Raw genomic sequence first — 13,462 nt, 5'->3', positions numbered from 1 at the left:
AGCCGGGTGGGTCAGGTGGTTGGAGCAGCATGCTCCTAGCACCGAGGTCGCCAGTTCAATTCCTACATGGGCCAGTGAGCTGCGCCCTCTACAGCTAAGATTGTGAACAACAACTCCAGAGCTGGACTGTGGTGAGCAGCCAGAGGTTGGCATGAGCTGCTGCCGGCTGCTGAGTGCTGCCAGGAGCAGCCAGTGGCTGGCGGCCAGTGTCAGTGGCCAGCTGCCCGTGAGCTGCTGTGAGCGGCCGACCGACGACCAGCGACTGACTGCCTCAGCTGGGGAGAGCGCAAGGCTCATAACACCAGCGTGGGCCAGGGAGCTGTGTCCTACACAACTAGGCTGAGAAACAACGGCTTGAACCGGAGTGTTGGGGGGACGCAGAAGAAAGGGGGGAAAAAGTTTTTTGTTAATATAAAAATTTAAATAATATATATCATTATTTATTATACATCACTACATTACATACTTATATATATTTAAAATGCATATAGTTAATAATGCATAATAAAATACAATTGTAATAAGTCTAATATATAATGACCACTTGTACTCAATAAGAAAAAAACAGCAACCCAGTAGTATAAAAATGGGTAAAGGATGTAAACAGATGGTTTACAGCAAAGAAAAAAAAAGAACCTTGAAGACACAGAAACAACTTTACCTTCATTGATTATATGAGAAATGTGAGCAGACCTCTGTGAAGACACCATTTTATTTTTCAACCTGTGGGATGTGCAAAAATCCTGCAGTTTGAGAACACTGTGGGCATCTGCCTGGGGGCGGGCACGTCACTGGGGTGCCCTCCTGGTAAAGACCGATGTGGGGCCTCTGAGCCAGCAGCGCCACCTTGGGGTTGACCCCATCTGTCACCCTGTACTGTGTGGAGGACAAGTGTACAAGGATAGATCCTACCACATGGCTAGAAGGAAAAGAGACTGAAAACAATCCAGTGTCCCCAGGAGGAGACACAGAATGCTCAAAGTCTGGTTCATTATGCAGCTGTCTAAAGGGTGGAGGCTCCTTGTTCACTGACCCAAGGGGTCTTCACGGGACAGTGGAGACAAACAGTGTGTGTGTGTGTGTGTGTGTGTGTTACACTTTCTTTTACAGATCAGAGCACCCAGAAGCCCAGGACACCCAGTTAGTTTACTTGGTGGCGGAGGGGGTGGAGCTGCAACAAGACTTTCCAGTCTTTTTTACATGTCTTTTAGATGCTTGGATTATGTGGGGGCAGAAATCAAGCTTAAAAGCTAACAATAAGTTAAAGAAGAGCAGTACACCTCTTTGTGCTGGAGGGAGCGCTGCATTATAGCTGAGCCTTAATGTTGCTGATCTGAGTTGCAAGAGGCAACCCCTGTATCATGGACTGGGCCACGAATTGCCTGGTTTGCAAGGCTTGTAGATAGCGTGTGCGCCATGACCCATTAACACCTTGAACCTGCGACCCGTACAAAGGGGGCCAGAGCTCTGCCCCGAGCTGCGTGGTGTCGGGGTCTGTGGGGCTCTGCAGTCCTCTGCCCTGAGTGCCAGTGCCCCCAATGCAGCCCACTGACACCAGGAGCCCCCAGTGTTTGCCCAGACTGACCCACCACTAAGGTTAGTTGCGTTGCCATTAACCCATTTCACAGATGGGGAGACCGAGGCCCAGAGAGGAATGTCAGTGGCAGTGCAGGAGCCCAGATCGGTGCAGGGGTTCTAGCTGGAGTTTAGACAGATCAAGTCACTGCCTACTCATTGTTCAGATGGGGAAACTGAGGCCTGAGGGGGTTGGGGTCCAAGAGCGTGTGGTCCTCCAGCTTGGAGTCACCCACATTGACACACTCAAGAAAAGAGTATTTTTCTTTTTTAAGGAGAAGAGACGAAAAAGAGACAGACACAGACTGGGCCCCGCTTGCTCTCTTTCCCTCCTCGCCTGAGTCCTAGTGACCCCATGGACCCACATTCCCGCCCCTGTGGCCCCGTTGCTAATTACACCACCAACACTTGGAGTGGGAAGGCTACAGCTTCCCCTCCACCCGCCAGTCCTACCCCCTGAGGCCCCAGAGGCTTCCTTGCCGTTACAGTCACGCCTCCCCCTCCCCACGCCCCACTCCTGCCCCAGCCAGGAGCCTTCACATCCCCTATTCCCTCTGCCTGCAGGCAGCCCCCATCCTGTACTCACCTGCCTGCCCCCAGGCCTCGGTGTGATGCACACCTGGAGCAGAGCACTTGGTCAGGGGGACCCTGGACCATCTCCCTGCCGGTGAATGACCCCAAGACTTTGCAGGGAGGCTCCCCCTTCATGGGTGCATCATCTAGCAGGGTTTGTGTGTGTGTGTTTCTTTTTCTTTTTTTGGTTAAAGCTTTATTGAAACATACTTTATAAGCCATGTGACTTGCCCGTTTAACAATTCAGTGGCATTTGGTGCATTCATAGTGTTATGTAACCACTATCTCTATCTAGTTCCAGAACATTCCCTCACCCCAAAAAGGAAGCCTCATCCCCGCTACCATCCCCCGAAACCACTAACCCACGTCCTGTCTGTGGACGCGCCTGTTCTGGACGTTTCCCATAAGTGGAATCACACACTGTGTGGCCTTGTGTGTCCGGCTTCTCTCGTGAGCACCGTGTGTTCAGGGTCCATTGTGGAGAGTGTCAGCGCCTCCCTCCTTTAACCCATGGGTCAGAGGTTCTGCTGATCCAAGAGACTACACTCCATACCCACTTGACTCTGAGGTCCTAGGAGGCTGCTCACATTTAGTACACAGCCCGAGTGGGAGGAGGGAGGAAGTACTGGGGCCACCCTGGTTTATACCGTGTGGCTATTGGGGTTTATTCTGGTATTTACTGTGAGCAGGGAATGAACTCAAGTTTTTCCCAAATAATTAACTAAGATCTCTTCTCCTCAGCCTCGTGAACACTGGGACAGGGCGGTTGTCTGCCCCCCCCCCCAATCCTGGGCATGGTGGGGGGTTGAGCAGAATCCCTGGCCCCACTCACTCAATGCCAGGAGCTCCTCCGGTCCTGACAACCACAGATGTCCCTAAACAAGGCCCAGTGTCCCCTGGGAGCACAGTCACCTGGGCGAGAACTCTGCCTTAGAGGGAACAGTGAATTCTTTTGGGTCTCAGGTGGTCACACGCCTCTGTGGCTCCCACTGCTCTTCCCGTCGCTTTTCCAGTCCCCATGAGTGGGGCTCACTCTAGCGCCTGGACACGCCAGCCATATCCCGCTTTGCTGGGGCCAAGGGATCCCATGGGGGGAGGTATGGAGGGTGGAATGTGTGCCCCACTGAGGGCTGTTATGCTGCCCTTTGTCCAGGGGATCCCGGAATGGGGTGGGCTTCCCACACTCACAGGGGAGTCAGGGCCCTGAGCTTAACTCTCCACGTCCTCCTGGAGTGTTGTTCAACCACCAGCTCCCTGTGGCCCCAAAGTTGGAAGGAGGAAGTGGGGATGCCCAGCCCAGGCGTGGGGCAACCCCAACGGCCTCTGAACATTGGGCTATAAGAGGGATGGGCAGGCCGGGGAATCCCAGAGCCTGCACCCAAGCATGACCCAAAGCGACAGACTCTCCGGCGCTGCTCTGGCCCTGGTCCTGCTGGCCATGCTGTTGGCCCGTGAGTGGGGCCACATGCTCCTCAGTCCAACAAGCCAGGCTTTGCTGATTCCACCCACGACGGCCAGCCCAACGCCCTCACGGCGCAGACAGGGAGACTGAGGCAGGAGCAGGCCAGGACCCACTCACTGCTTGGGATGAAGGCCTCAAGGGGAGGGAGAAGGGAGCAAGGTGGAGCTCTGGGACATTTGACTCAGTTTCTCCATCTGCAAAATGGACAGTGCTTCCCTCCCAGGGAGGTGGGTGGGGATGGGCCCAGCCGGGAAAAGTGACAGCTGCGACGCCCATATCCTCAGGGGCAGCACAGGCCGCAGAGATCGTGGGTGGCCGGGAAGCGGAGCCCCACTCACGACCCTACATAGCATCACTGCAGGTGGCAGGAAACCACTTCTGTGGGGGCACCTTGATCCATCCGAGGTTTGTGCTGACCGCGGCCCACTGCTTGCAGAACATGTAAGTGAGGGGGGAGGCGGCCCTGCCTGGGTCTGTCACCAAGGGGGCTGCACCCTGGGCCTAAGGGTGCTCTTTGGGGTGGGGAGTGGAGGACGTGGGGGCCGAGGCATGAGTGCCCTGACCCTGCAGGCCCCCCGCCCTGGTGGAGGTGGTGCTCGGGGCCCACAACCTGCAGAATGCTGAGCCCAGCCAGCAGAGGTTCTCCATCGCTCGCCAGTTTGGCAACAACTACGACCCTGAGCAGAAGCTCAACGACATTCTCCTCCTGCAGGTGGGTGGGCTGGCTGATCCTTCATCAGCTGGTACATGGCCTGATACACAGCAGGCCTGGCAGGGAGAGAGCCATTCAGACAGTAGTTCCCAGCCTAGGTGCCAACCTCACCTTCTTAGCAAGGGCTCCCCTCACCCTAGCAGGAACGACAGCCCTGATTTATGGTTCACCATGTCATCATTTCCCTTGACTATATGTTTGTCATCCTCTTGGAGGTAGGATCCCCAGGGTTTAGGAGAGGATGGAGCATACAGTTGGCACTCAATAATTGCTTTGTAAGTGAATGCATGCCATAGTGACAAATGCTACAAGGGGAGGCCCGCAGTGTCAGAGACTGTAAAACAGCTCTGGCAGAGTTTGGAAGGTCAATCAGGGTAGGCTCCCTGGAAGAGGTGACCTCCAAGGTAGAACCTGAGAGTGAGTGAGAAGGGGGCAGGTGGAGGGAACAGCATGTGCAAAAGCCCAGAGGAGGCACTTTGGGGTGGTCAGGACATGGCTGGATGTGAGGAGGGGGTGGCTATGGGGCCTGTAGACAGGGTCTCACTGCCCACCCACTCTCTCCCTGCCCCAGCTGGACCGCCCGGCCAACCTCAACGCCCAGGTTGCGGTGGCCCAGCTCCCCCAGCAGGACCAGCAGCTGCCCCACGGCACTCAGTGCCTGGCCATGGGCTGGGGCAGGCTGGGCACCCGTGCGCCGTTGCCCCACGTCCTGCAGGAGCTCAATGTCACCGTGGTCACCTTCCTGTGCCGGCCACATAATGTGTGCACCTTTGTTCCCCGTCGCAAAGCTGGCATCTGCTTCGTATGTATCCGCTCAGCTCCCAGTGCCCCACACCGCGTTTGGATGGCTTGAGGGACCTCCCTAGAGGCTGGAGCTGCCCTGGAGCAGAGGAGGCTCCAGCGGCCACCCAGGGGAAGGAGGGTGGGTGGTAGGCTGCAGTTCGAATCCACTTCCTCTTCACTGAGCAGCTGCAGGCTGGGCCTCAGTCTCCCCATCTGGAAGGAGGGTACACCCATTGTGAGGGTTCAGAGGATGATCCATGGAACAGCCTCAGCTCCCACAGGCACAGAGGGGGCCGCTCAGGTCATACCTGGTGGCCCTCATAGGTCTGGGGACTGTCCCTTCCTGGGGCCCTCTCAGACCTGGGGAGGTGTGGGTGACTAGCCTAGTCTCAATCCAGGGATCCAGGTATACAGATGAGGCCACTCTGGAAGAAACGCCTGCTGTCTTCCAGAGTGGCCTCATCTCCCTCTCTCGTCCACGTGTCCTAAAGAAAATTTTGGACTGGAAACATTTTACCCGTAAATGGCGTTAGGTCGTCTTCAGCCACCCTTTCCCTGACGTAGCCAAGTCCTGGGTGACTGAGTGACCTGTCCCCACACTTCACAGGGGGACTCAGGCGGCCCCTTGATCTGCGACAGCGTCATCCAGGCCGTGGACTCCTTCTTGATCCGGGAGTGCGCTACCCGCCAGTACCCCGACTTCTTCGCTCGAGTGTCCCTCTACGTGGACTGGATTCAATCCGTGTTGAGAAGCGCAGGGGGCCGAGGACAGCCCCCGAGCCTCCCCTTCCAGACTGATGCCCCAGGGCTGAGGCCAGACAGCAAGCCCTAACAGGACAGGGAGGGGGCCGGTGCTCAGCCCATGGTGACATCAATAAAACTTGAAACCCCCCTCTGGCTCGTGTCTGTCGCGAATGTGGGAGAGTGTCCCCAGCATGTGAGTCCCCAGACCCCAGACTCGGGATGGGGATTTGGAGCCAAGGCCTGGAGGTCCGTGGAGGGCTCAGGTCACAGTGCATTCTCCCCACCCTCCCATGCCCACAGACATGGGATCTAATCCAACCCCGCTGCTATGGCCCTGTGCAAGCTGCTGTCCATCTCTGTGGCCCAGTTTCATTGTCTGGAAAAGGGAGTCACCCCAGACATTTCCCAGAACTGTCCACGGAGCTTCACCCTGACCCTCAAGGCTGGGGGGTGTCATTTCCAGCTCTGTGTCTCCAGCTGGGGGTGTGTGGTGAGGCTGCTGGAAGACCAGGCTGTGGTAACAGAGAATGCCTGGGGCCTGTGGGGCTCCTCCCCGGTCAGAGGCAGGCAGAGCAGCCATTAGGGAGGCTTCCTGGAGGAGGCGGCAATGACTGAGGTGACTGCCAATGCACAAACAGGAACAGGAGGGGAAGGGCCCCCAGACAGGGGCATAGCGAGGGCAGAGGGACTGCAAGGCTGCACTGCAGCTGGAATGGAGCAAGGCAAGGTGGTGGGGGAGGAGAGTTCAGAGAGGTGGTGGGAATAGAGGATGCCAGACCACAGATATGAACTGGGGTAAGCCTAGAGGAGAGGCCTGAGGCAGGGAGCGGTAGAGGTCATTGGCCAGTGGGCAAATGGCCATGGGAATGAGGCTCAGAGAGAGGGGCCAAACTGCTCATGGGACACACTGGAATTGGAAGGCGGATCTTTCGTTATTGATTTACTCTGCCACCACCTGGTGGCAGCGTACAAAATACAAGCAAGAACGAGAATTCCCAGGCCTGCCCAGTTCTGCAACTCTTTTATACCTCAGTTACCACCCCAGTGTAGGTGCTATGACTGGTTTACACCAGCAGCACCAGGAGAAAATGTGTGCGGAGACAGGGGACCTGGATGAATCCTGGGAAATATAAGCTAATGAGTGTCAGGGGAATTCCCTGCTGGGAATTCCCTGCATCTCCCAGGGGCCCAAGGCGGGGAAGCGGTTTCTATAAAAAGCCCACAGTGTTGGGGGTAGAAGAGTTTTGCTAGAGGGAATGCTGGAAACAGAAAGACCAACAAAAACACCGCCAGGAGGGTTCTCTGGGGCTGATGTGTGTGAAAGATGACCCAGGGAAGCCCTACACAGCAGAGACCAGACCCAATAGTGGGAATTGGTGGGGTTTAGGGAGGTGTTGGGTGGATTTGCCAGAGGTTAGCTGAGCTGTTGAAAGAAGCCCATGGGAATAACAAGCAGGATGATCAGCACACACTTGGAAGGCCTCAGGGTGAAAGGGATTCCTTGAGGGGAGGGTGTGGGGGTAGTCTCTGCTGCTGGTGACCACAGCTGTACGGGGTTGCTTCCTATAGCTCAGGGATCCCCAGGCCTCCAGCAGTGGGGAAAGGCACTCAAATCATTGTTTTCTTACTGGGCTGTAACTGAGACCTAAAAATGCGCGCGTCTTACTTGTAAGCTCCATGACTCATTATAAGGGTGTCGCCAGTGTCGCCACTACTCTGATTGCAAATTAGAAGCCCAGTGTTCGCATCCTAGCCTATACCCACCAGACAATCACCATCCTGCCCTCCTGGAGGTGGTTAATGGCTAACAAACCCTCCAGGATATCACTTTCTTATCCAAAATCTTTACAAATGTTCATTCATTTAATCCTTGGGACAGCCTATGTGATGGAGCCTATTATTATAACTTTCCTTTTACAGAAAAGGAAACTGAGGCACAGAAGAGTTAAGTCAGTGGCCTGAAGTTATGTAGTGGGCAAGTGGCCACACCAGGATATAAGCTTGACCACCATGAGATGTGGGAACATAGTATACAGGTGGTGATCGATAAATGCAGCTTTGGTTAAATGGGGTCTTTCTGCCTGAGCCACTCTTCCCCCAAAGACATGGCTTCCTCCACTCTCCCCCATTCCAGGACTGGAAACAGGACTGTGTATCCAGCAGGTGCTTACTCAGTGCTCTATGATAACTTTAATGCAATTGGGTGGGAGCCCTGCCAAGCAGGGAGCGGGGTAGGACTGGTTGATACGGGAGGAATGAAGGGCAGACATGGAGTGCTTGCTGTGCGCCAGGGTCTGGGAGCGCAGTGCTGTCATCCTTACTTGAGAGAGAAGGGAGTTTGTTTGCTCGTGGCCATGCATCGGGGTCGACCCAGGGACGAACAGGATTCCAGCTCTGGTTCCGGGCACCCCTGGTGCTCCCGCCTGCCTCTTCCTGCCGATGGATCCGTTGTTTCCCTCCCCTGAACCCTGCTCCGGGCCAGGAGAACGTTGCTTCTTGCGACAGCCTTGGCTATGGCCGTTGCAGCTGGAGCATCCTGGGGGAGGTGGGAAGAGGAACCAGGCCATGGGGTGGGGGTTGGGCCTTGTTGTTCGGATTGAATTCTTCCACTGGCCCAGCAGAAGCTCTCCAACTTCAGGAGGGAAGGGAGTTCAGCAAAACTCAGAGAGAAGGGGTTCTTTCCCAGAACGTCTGTTGGCAGCCAGAGACTGATGTGGCCCTGGGTGGGAGGGAGTCCCTGTTGTGGGCAACAATCAAAGAGAGGTTGGCAGGCCAAGCCCCAAGAGGAAGGTGGAGCAAATCACCCTCCAGCTGGAAACTGTGGGGCCTGGGTTCAAGCCTAGCTTACCCACCGTGTCACTGTGTAGGAACTCATGGGGGAACACCTCGCTGTGCCTCAGTTTCCTCTTCTCAAGTGGGACCCAGCAGTCCTCCATCACCCCTGTGCCCTGGGTAAACTAAGGCAAGTGGGGAAACCAGCCAACGCCCTTTGGGCCTAGGCTTGCCAGATTTAGCAAAAATATAAGACATCCAGTTAAACTTGAATGCTAGGTAAACAATGACTAAGTTCCTAAATAAGTATAATATTTGGGACACACACTAAAAAACATTGTTTATCTGATTTCAAATTTAATTGTGTGTCCTGAATTTTATCTGGAGCCAACCCAGGCCCCTCACGCCGCCCCCTCCCCCCACCCCCACTGTCTTCCCATCATCGCCCTTGTCCTGGAGGTGGGGAAAGGAAGTGGGGCAATGCAACGGTCCCAGGCATCAAGCCATAAGAAGGCCCGGTGGGCACGGGGGTGCACAGACATCAAAGCCCCCGCCCGACCATGACCCAAAGCTGCAGACCGTCCGGTCCTACCTTCACCTCCATCCTGCTGACCATGCTGCTGGGCGGTGAGTGGGGCCACATGTCTGTCCATCTCTCTCTCGGCCTCCATTCCTGCCTCTCCACTGTGCCCTAAACCTGCGTGGCCTCTTCACCCTCATGGGGAGGTGATGGCTGGGATGGGGAGACCTGTTTCCAGAGAAAGAGACCGAGGTCCAGAGTGGTGAAGAGCCCAGAGTTTGAACTGGGGCATCACTGGGCATGCTCTGGGGACTGCAAAGCCAAATTAAATCCAGATCTAGCTGTGCCCTGGCAGGGGGCAGTAGGAGGCCCCCTATCTCTCTGTGCCTCAGTTTCCTCATCTGGCACATGAAGAGCCCTGATCTGTGGGTTCCTGGTGAGAGTTCAAGGGCTGACTGGCTCAGCAGGTGGGGCTCCTGCGTGGCACTCACTACCCCCGCCTCCACGTATCCCCAGGTCCCGCGCTAGCCTCTGAGATCGTGGGTGGTCGGCAGGCCCAGCCCCACGCATGGCCCTTCATGGTGTCTCTGCAGCGGCAAGGAGGCCACTTCTGCGGTGGCACCCTGGTGGCCCCGAACTTTGTCATGTCGGCCGCGCACTGTGTGAACGGCATGTGAGTGATCGCCTTCCCTGCCCTCGCCACCCCGTGTGTCTTCCCTTCTCAGACCCTCTGTTTCCACATCTGTCAAAGGGGGAGAGTGAGACCAGGGCCCAGGCTCCTCCAGGGGTCCCCCATGAACGCATCTCCCCTACCAGGCCCAAGTGGGGGCGTTCAGCCAATGAGCCCAAGCATCTGCCCAGGGTGGCGATGCTACCCCTGGGTGTAGAGCCGGGCTTGGCTGAGCTCTGGAGTCTCTCAGCTACCCCCAACGCCTGGGGCCACCTCGAATCACCTCCTGCACCCATTTTGCCTATAGAAACTTCCAGAGGGTGCGGGCGGTGCTGGGGGCACACAACCTGGGGCAGCGTGAGCCCACCCAACAGTCGTTTGCCATCCAGCAAGTCTTTGAAAATGGCTTCGACCCCGAGAGGCTGCTGAACGACATCGTGATTCTGAAGGTGCAAGGCCAGTGGGGTGGGAAGTGATGCCCAGGCAGGGGACCGGCAGGTGCAAAGGCCCAGGGCCAAAGGCTTGGAAAGGGCAGAGACAGAGCGGAAACACTGGAGGTCACATGCGGCTCTAACTTGATAGTTCGTCTCTGTGCCTCAGTTTCCACTCATGTAACCTGGGGAAACAAGCCCCTCCTGGCAAAGCTGTTGAGAGAGTGAACGAGAAGACACAGAGAGATCTAGACACAGAGAGATCTAGTTGTCAATCAACAAAATGTTATGATTATTTGTGTTTGATGGCCCTGTGCCCAGGGACTGTTCCTGCCTTTGTGAAATGGCAAAATTCCCCACATCTGGGCTGAAGGGAAACTGGAGGGAGAAACCCTCCCTTCCCCACTGCTGGCAGAGTTATGATTATTCTCTGGAATGTTTTAGAATACGGTTTCGTTGTCATTGGTGTTGCCCATAGCTTGTTATATTGAGTATGTATGTTTACTCCTCTCAATACACATCCAGGGACGCCCTGAGCCACTGTTGTTGTTCCTATTTCAGAGATGGGAAAACTGAGACTGAGGGTGGGGAGCATCTCACTGGGTGGGCAGCCTACTCCGTAAAATCCCAGAACCATGGTGGGACCTTATGTGGGGAAATTGAGGCCCAGAAAGGGGAGGGCCGGTGCCCACCTCCCTGTGTGACTCTCCTGTCCTCTGCCCTGCCCACTACAGCTCAATGGGTCAGCCACCATCAATGCCAATGTGCAGGTGGCCCAGCTGCCCGATCAGGACCAAGGCGTGGGCAATGGGGTGCAGTGCCTAGCCATGGGCTGGGGCCGGTTGGGCACCAACCGGCCACCACCCAGAGTCCTGCAGGAGCTCAACGTGACCGTGGTAACATCCCTCTGCCGCCCCACAAATGTGTGCACAATGGTGCCTCGCCGGCGGGCAGGCATCTGCTTCGTAAGTACCCGCATCCCCTCACCACTCCACCCTCACTCCTGCCCAGACTGCAGCAAGTGGAACTGCAGCCAGACCCTGGGAAAGACTTCCCAACTCTGAAGGGCAGTGGGTGGGGAGCCCCGGAAGCCCAGCCTCCCCACCTAGTCTGGCTCCACACACAGGGGGACTCCGGTGGGCCTCTTGTCTGCAACGGGCTGATCCATGGGATTGACTCCTTCATCCGGGGAAGCTGTGGCTCCGGCTTGTACCCAGACGCCTTTGCCCCCGTCGCGCAGTTTGCCGACTGGATCAACTCCATCATTCGCAGCCCCGGTGACCAGCCCCATCTCCACCCCAGGGACCCTGCAAGCAGGATCCGCTAGAAGGGGCTGGCCCTGTCACCCCACCTCACCTGCCCCTGGCTGGGGCCTTCCCACGCTCCGTTATGCAGCATCTGGCACAATAAAAACCCTCTGTTTTGTAGACTGTGTCTTGGTGTTGGTTGTGTAATTGGGCGTTGAAAGCAGTCATGAGAGCATCTTGGGAATCTCACGAGTATGAGCATTGGAGTAAGTTCCTTCTCCACCCTCCACAAAGAATGCCAGTTGCCATTTCTGGTTTCCCTCATGTAAAACCGGGTTTTGTGTGATTAAATTAGCATTGCACGTGGTGATGACACAAAGCACTGTAGCAGGTGTTCGTTGAGTGCTTACCAGGTGCAGGAATCATTCTCAGTCTTTGCAAGTGTTCGCTCATCCAGCCCTCTGAGGCTCCAGCCCTTGTGGCCGGTCCCGTCAGTGCCCTGTTTTACAGAGCAAGAGAGGTGAAGCCCTGTTCGGGAGCCTGGCTTTGAGTCCAAGCTCTAACTTTGGGCAACTTGCTCACTGTCTCTGAGCCTCCGTTTCCCTGCGGGGAGGAGTGAGGTGCTGTATGGTAAGGGGGGTTGGGGTCTCATTGGGTGACACAGACGAGCCCTCCTTCACCTCCCCAGCATTTTACTCTGCCAAAGGGGGAAGGGCAGAGCAGATGATTTCCAAGGCATCCCCCAGACCAGATGGAAGTTGCAGCCCTGAAAGAGGGGACCAGCCTGTACCCCTCTTCTACCTTCCTGGGGCCACAGGCAGGGACCACAACAGATATGGCCTCTGCCATCACGCAGCTCACAGTCTGACAGTGGGGGAAGAAACAATCACTTAAGCAAGCAAATAGAGAAATACCATCAGGTAATGCTGTCCCCCACACACGCCATGAGTTTGGGATGAATCTCCTCTCCCCTCTCTGTCCCCTGGCCCCCAATACCTTCCCGCTGGAGCTCAGAAGCCTAGGTCCCCCTCAGGGCCTTTGCTTTGGCTGTCCCCTCTGCCTGACTGCTCTTCCCGCAGGGTGTCCCCTTATCCCACCTCTCCAAGGAACAGCTGCTCAGAAATGTGACCATCTGCCATGCAATTGCTTTTTCCACTCAATACTATACGCAGGCAGTCTTTCCACATCCACATGACATCTGGGGACCATCAGGGTTATTTATTGAACCGCCCCATCTTCCAGGGTGGTTTCCAAATTTTGTTGCAATTTTAAACACTCTTACTCACATAATTTGGACCTCATATCCTCATGGGCATTTGTTCAGAACTGATTTTAATAAGGAAATATGTTAGGATCTAACAGATCACATGTTATTTTCTAATTTTTTCTGTATGTATGAAATAATCCGCTGTGAGGAAGGAAAAAAAAAGGGGAAAGTATTGTGTACTGTTCCCACTGGGGTCATATGAGGTCCATCCCCCCCTTCTGGTCCCATCACCCCCCCCCAATAGGTACATGAGATGTTGATCCCCCATCCCCACCTTACAGAGAGGGTCATGTGACCCGAGTTCTGCTCATCAGAACCTGCCATCCCCTGCCTGCAGTGACTGGTTTGGGAGGGGGCATGTGATCCAAACTCAGCCAATCAGAGACAGCCTGGAGACACTGGCTGGAGTGATGGGGAATTGCGGAGGGGGGGCACTGAGCCACTGGGCTGAGTCTGGGGCCTCTGAGGCCACAACGCTGGAGCCTGGTTAGGAGAAAAGCCATCAAGGAGGAAGGAGAAACCAGAGACAGCGGCCTGACATTGTTCAAGGCACCTGGATCAAGCCACACCTAAAGGCAGACACTGAACTTTCCATTTAAATTTCCTTGTTGAAGGCACAGTCTTTCCACTTGCCCCTACACACCACCTTTCTAATGTCCTGCTTGTTGGGGTATCAGGCTCCAGAGCTGCAGCAATGGGACAAGGG

At 55.6% G+C, this 13,462-nt stretch overlaps 2 protein-coding genes across 2 annotated transcripts; both read left to right on the top strand.

Moving 5' to 3' along the window:
- Positions 1-3,448: 3,448 nt before the first annotated feature.
- Positions 3,449-6,002, top strand: PRTN3 (proteinase 3). Its single transcript, XM_033134557.1, has 5 exons — positions 3,449-3,599; positions 3,895-4,051; positions 4,181-4,322; positions 4,894-5,124; positions 5,713-6,002. Exons 1-5 carry the CDS (start codon positions 3,533-3,535, stop codon positions 5,935-5,937), a joined length of 822 nt encoding a protein of 273 aa, XP_032990448.1. The 5' UTR covers positions 3,449-3,532; the 3' UTR covers positions 5,938-6,002.
- Positions 6,003-9,092: 3,090 nt separating this feature from the next.
- Positions 9,093-11,671, top strand: ELANE (elastase, neutrophil expressed). The gene is made up of 5 exons (XM_033135382.1): positions 9,093-9,248; positions 9,658-9,814; positions 10,119-10,260; positions 10,977-11,207; positions 11,369-11,671. Exons 1-5 carry the CDS (start codon positions 9,182-9,184, stop codon positions 11,567-11,569), a joined length of 798 nt encoding a protein of 265 aa, XP_032991273.1. The 5' UTR covers positions 9,093-9,181; the 3' UTR covers positions 11,570-11,671.
- Positions 11,672-13,462: the final 1,791 nt, after the last annotated feature.

The sequence above is a fragment of the Rhinolophus ferrumequinum genome, chromosome 18 (assembly GCF_004115265.2).
Source record: "Rhinolophus ferrumequinum isolate MPI-CBG mRhiFer1 chromosome 18, mRhiFer1_v1.p, whole genome shotgun sequence".
NCBI classification, from domain to species: domain Eukaryota; kingdom Metazoa; phylum Chordata; class Mammalia; order Chiroptera; family Rhinolophidae; genus Rhinolophus; species Rhinolophus ferrumequinum.
The sequence above is the reverse complement of the archived record's forward strand: the minus strand, read 5'-3'. Positions and strand labels throughout refer to the sequence as shown.

Coding starts and splice junctions, on each gene's coding strand:
- PRTN3 (XM_033134557.1), top strand. CDS start 3,533: ATGACCCAAAGCGACAGACTCTCCGGCGCTGCTCTGGCCCTGGTCCTG. Junction 4,052..4,180: donor GCCCACTGCTTGCAGAACAT/GTAAGTGAGGGG, acceptor CTGACCCTGCAG/GCCCCCCGCCCTGGTGGAGG. Junction 5,125..5,712: donor GCAAAGCTGGCATCTGCTTC/GTATGTATCCGC, acceptor CACACTTCACAG/GGGGACTCAGGCGGCCCCTT.
- ELANE (XM_033135382.1), top strand. CDS start 9,182: ATGACCCAAAGCTGCAGACCGTCCGGTCCTACCTTCACCTCCATCCTG. Junction 9,815..10,118: donor GCGCACTGTGTGAACGGCAT/GTGAGTGATCGC, acceptor TTTTGCCTATAG/AAACTTCCAGAGGGTGCGGG. Junction 11,208..11,368: donor GGCGGGCAGGCATCTGCTTC/GTAAGTACCCGC, acceptor CTCCACACACAG/GGGGACTCCGGTGGGCCTCT.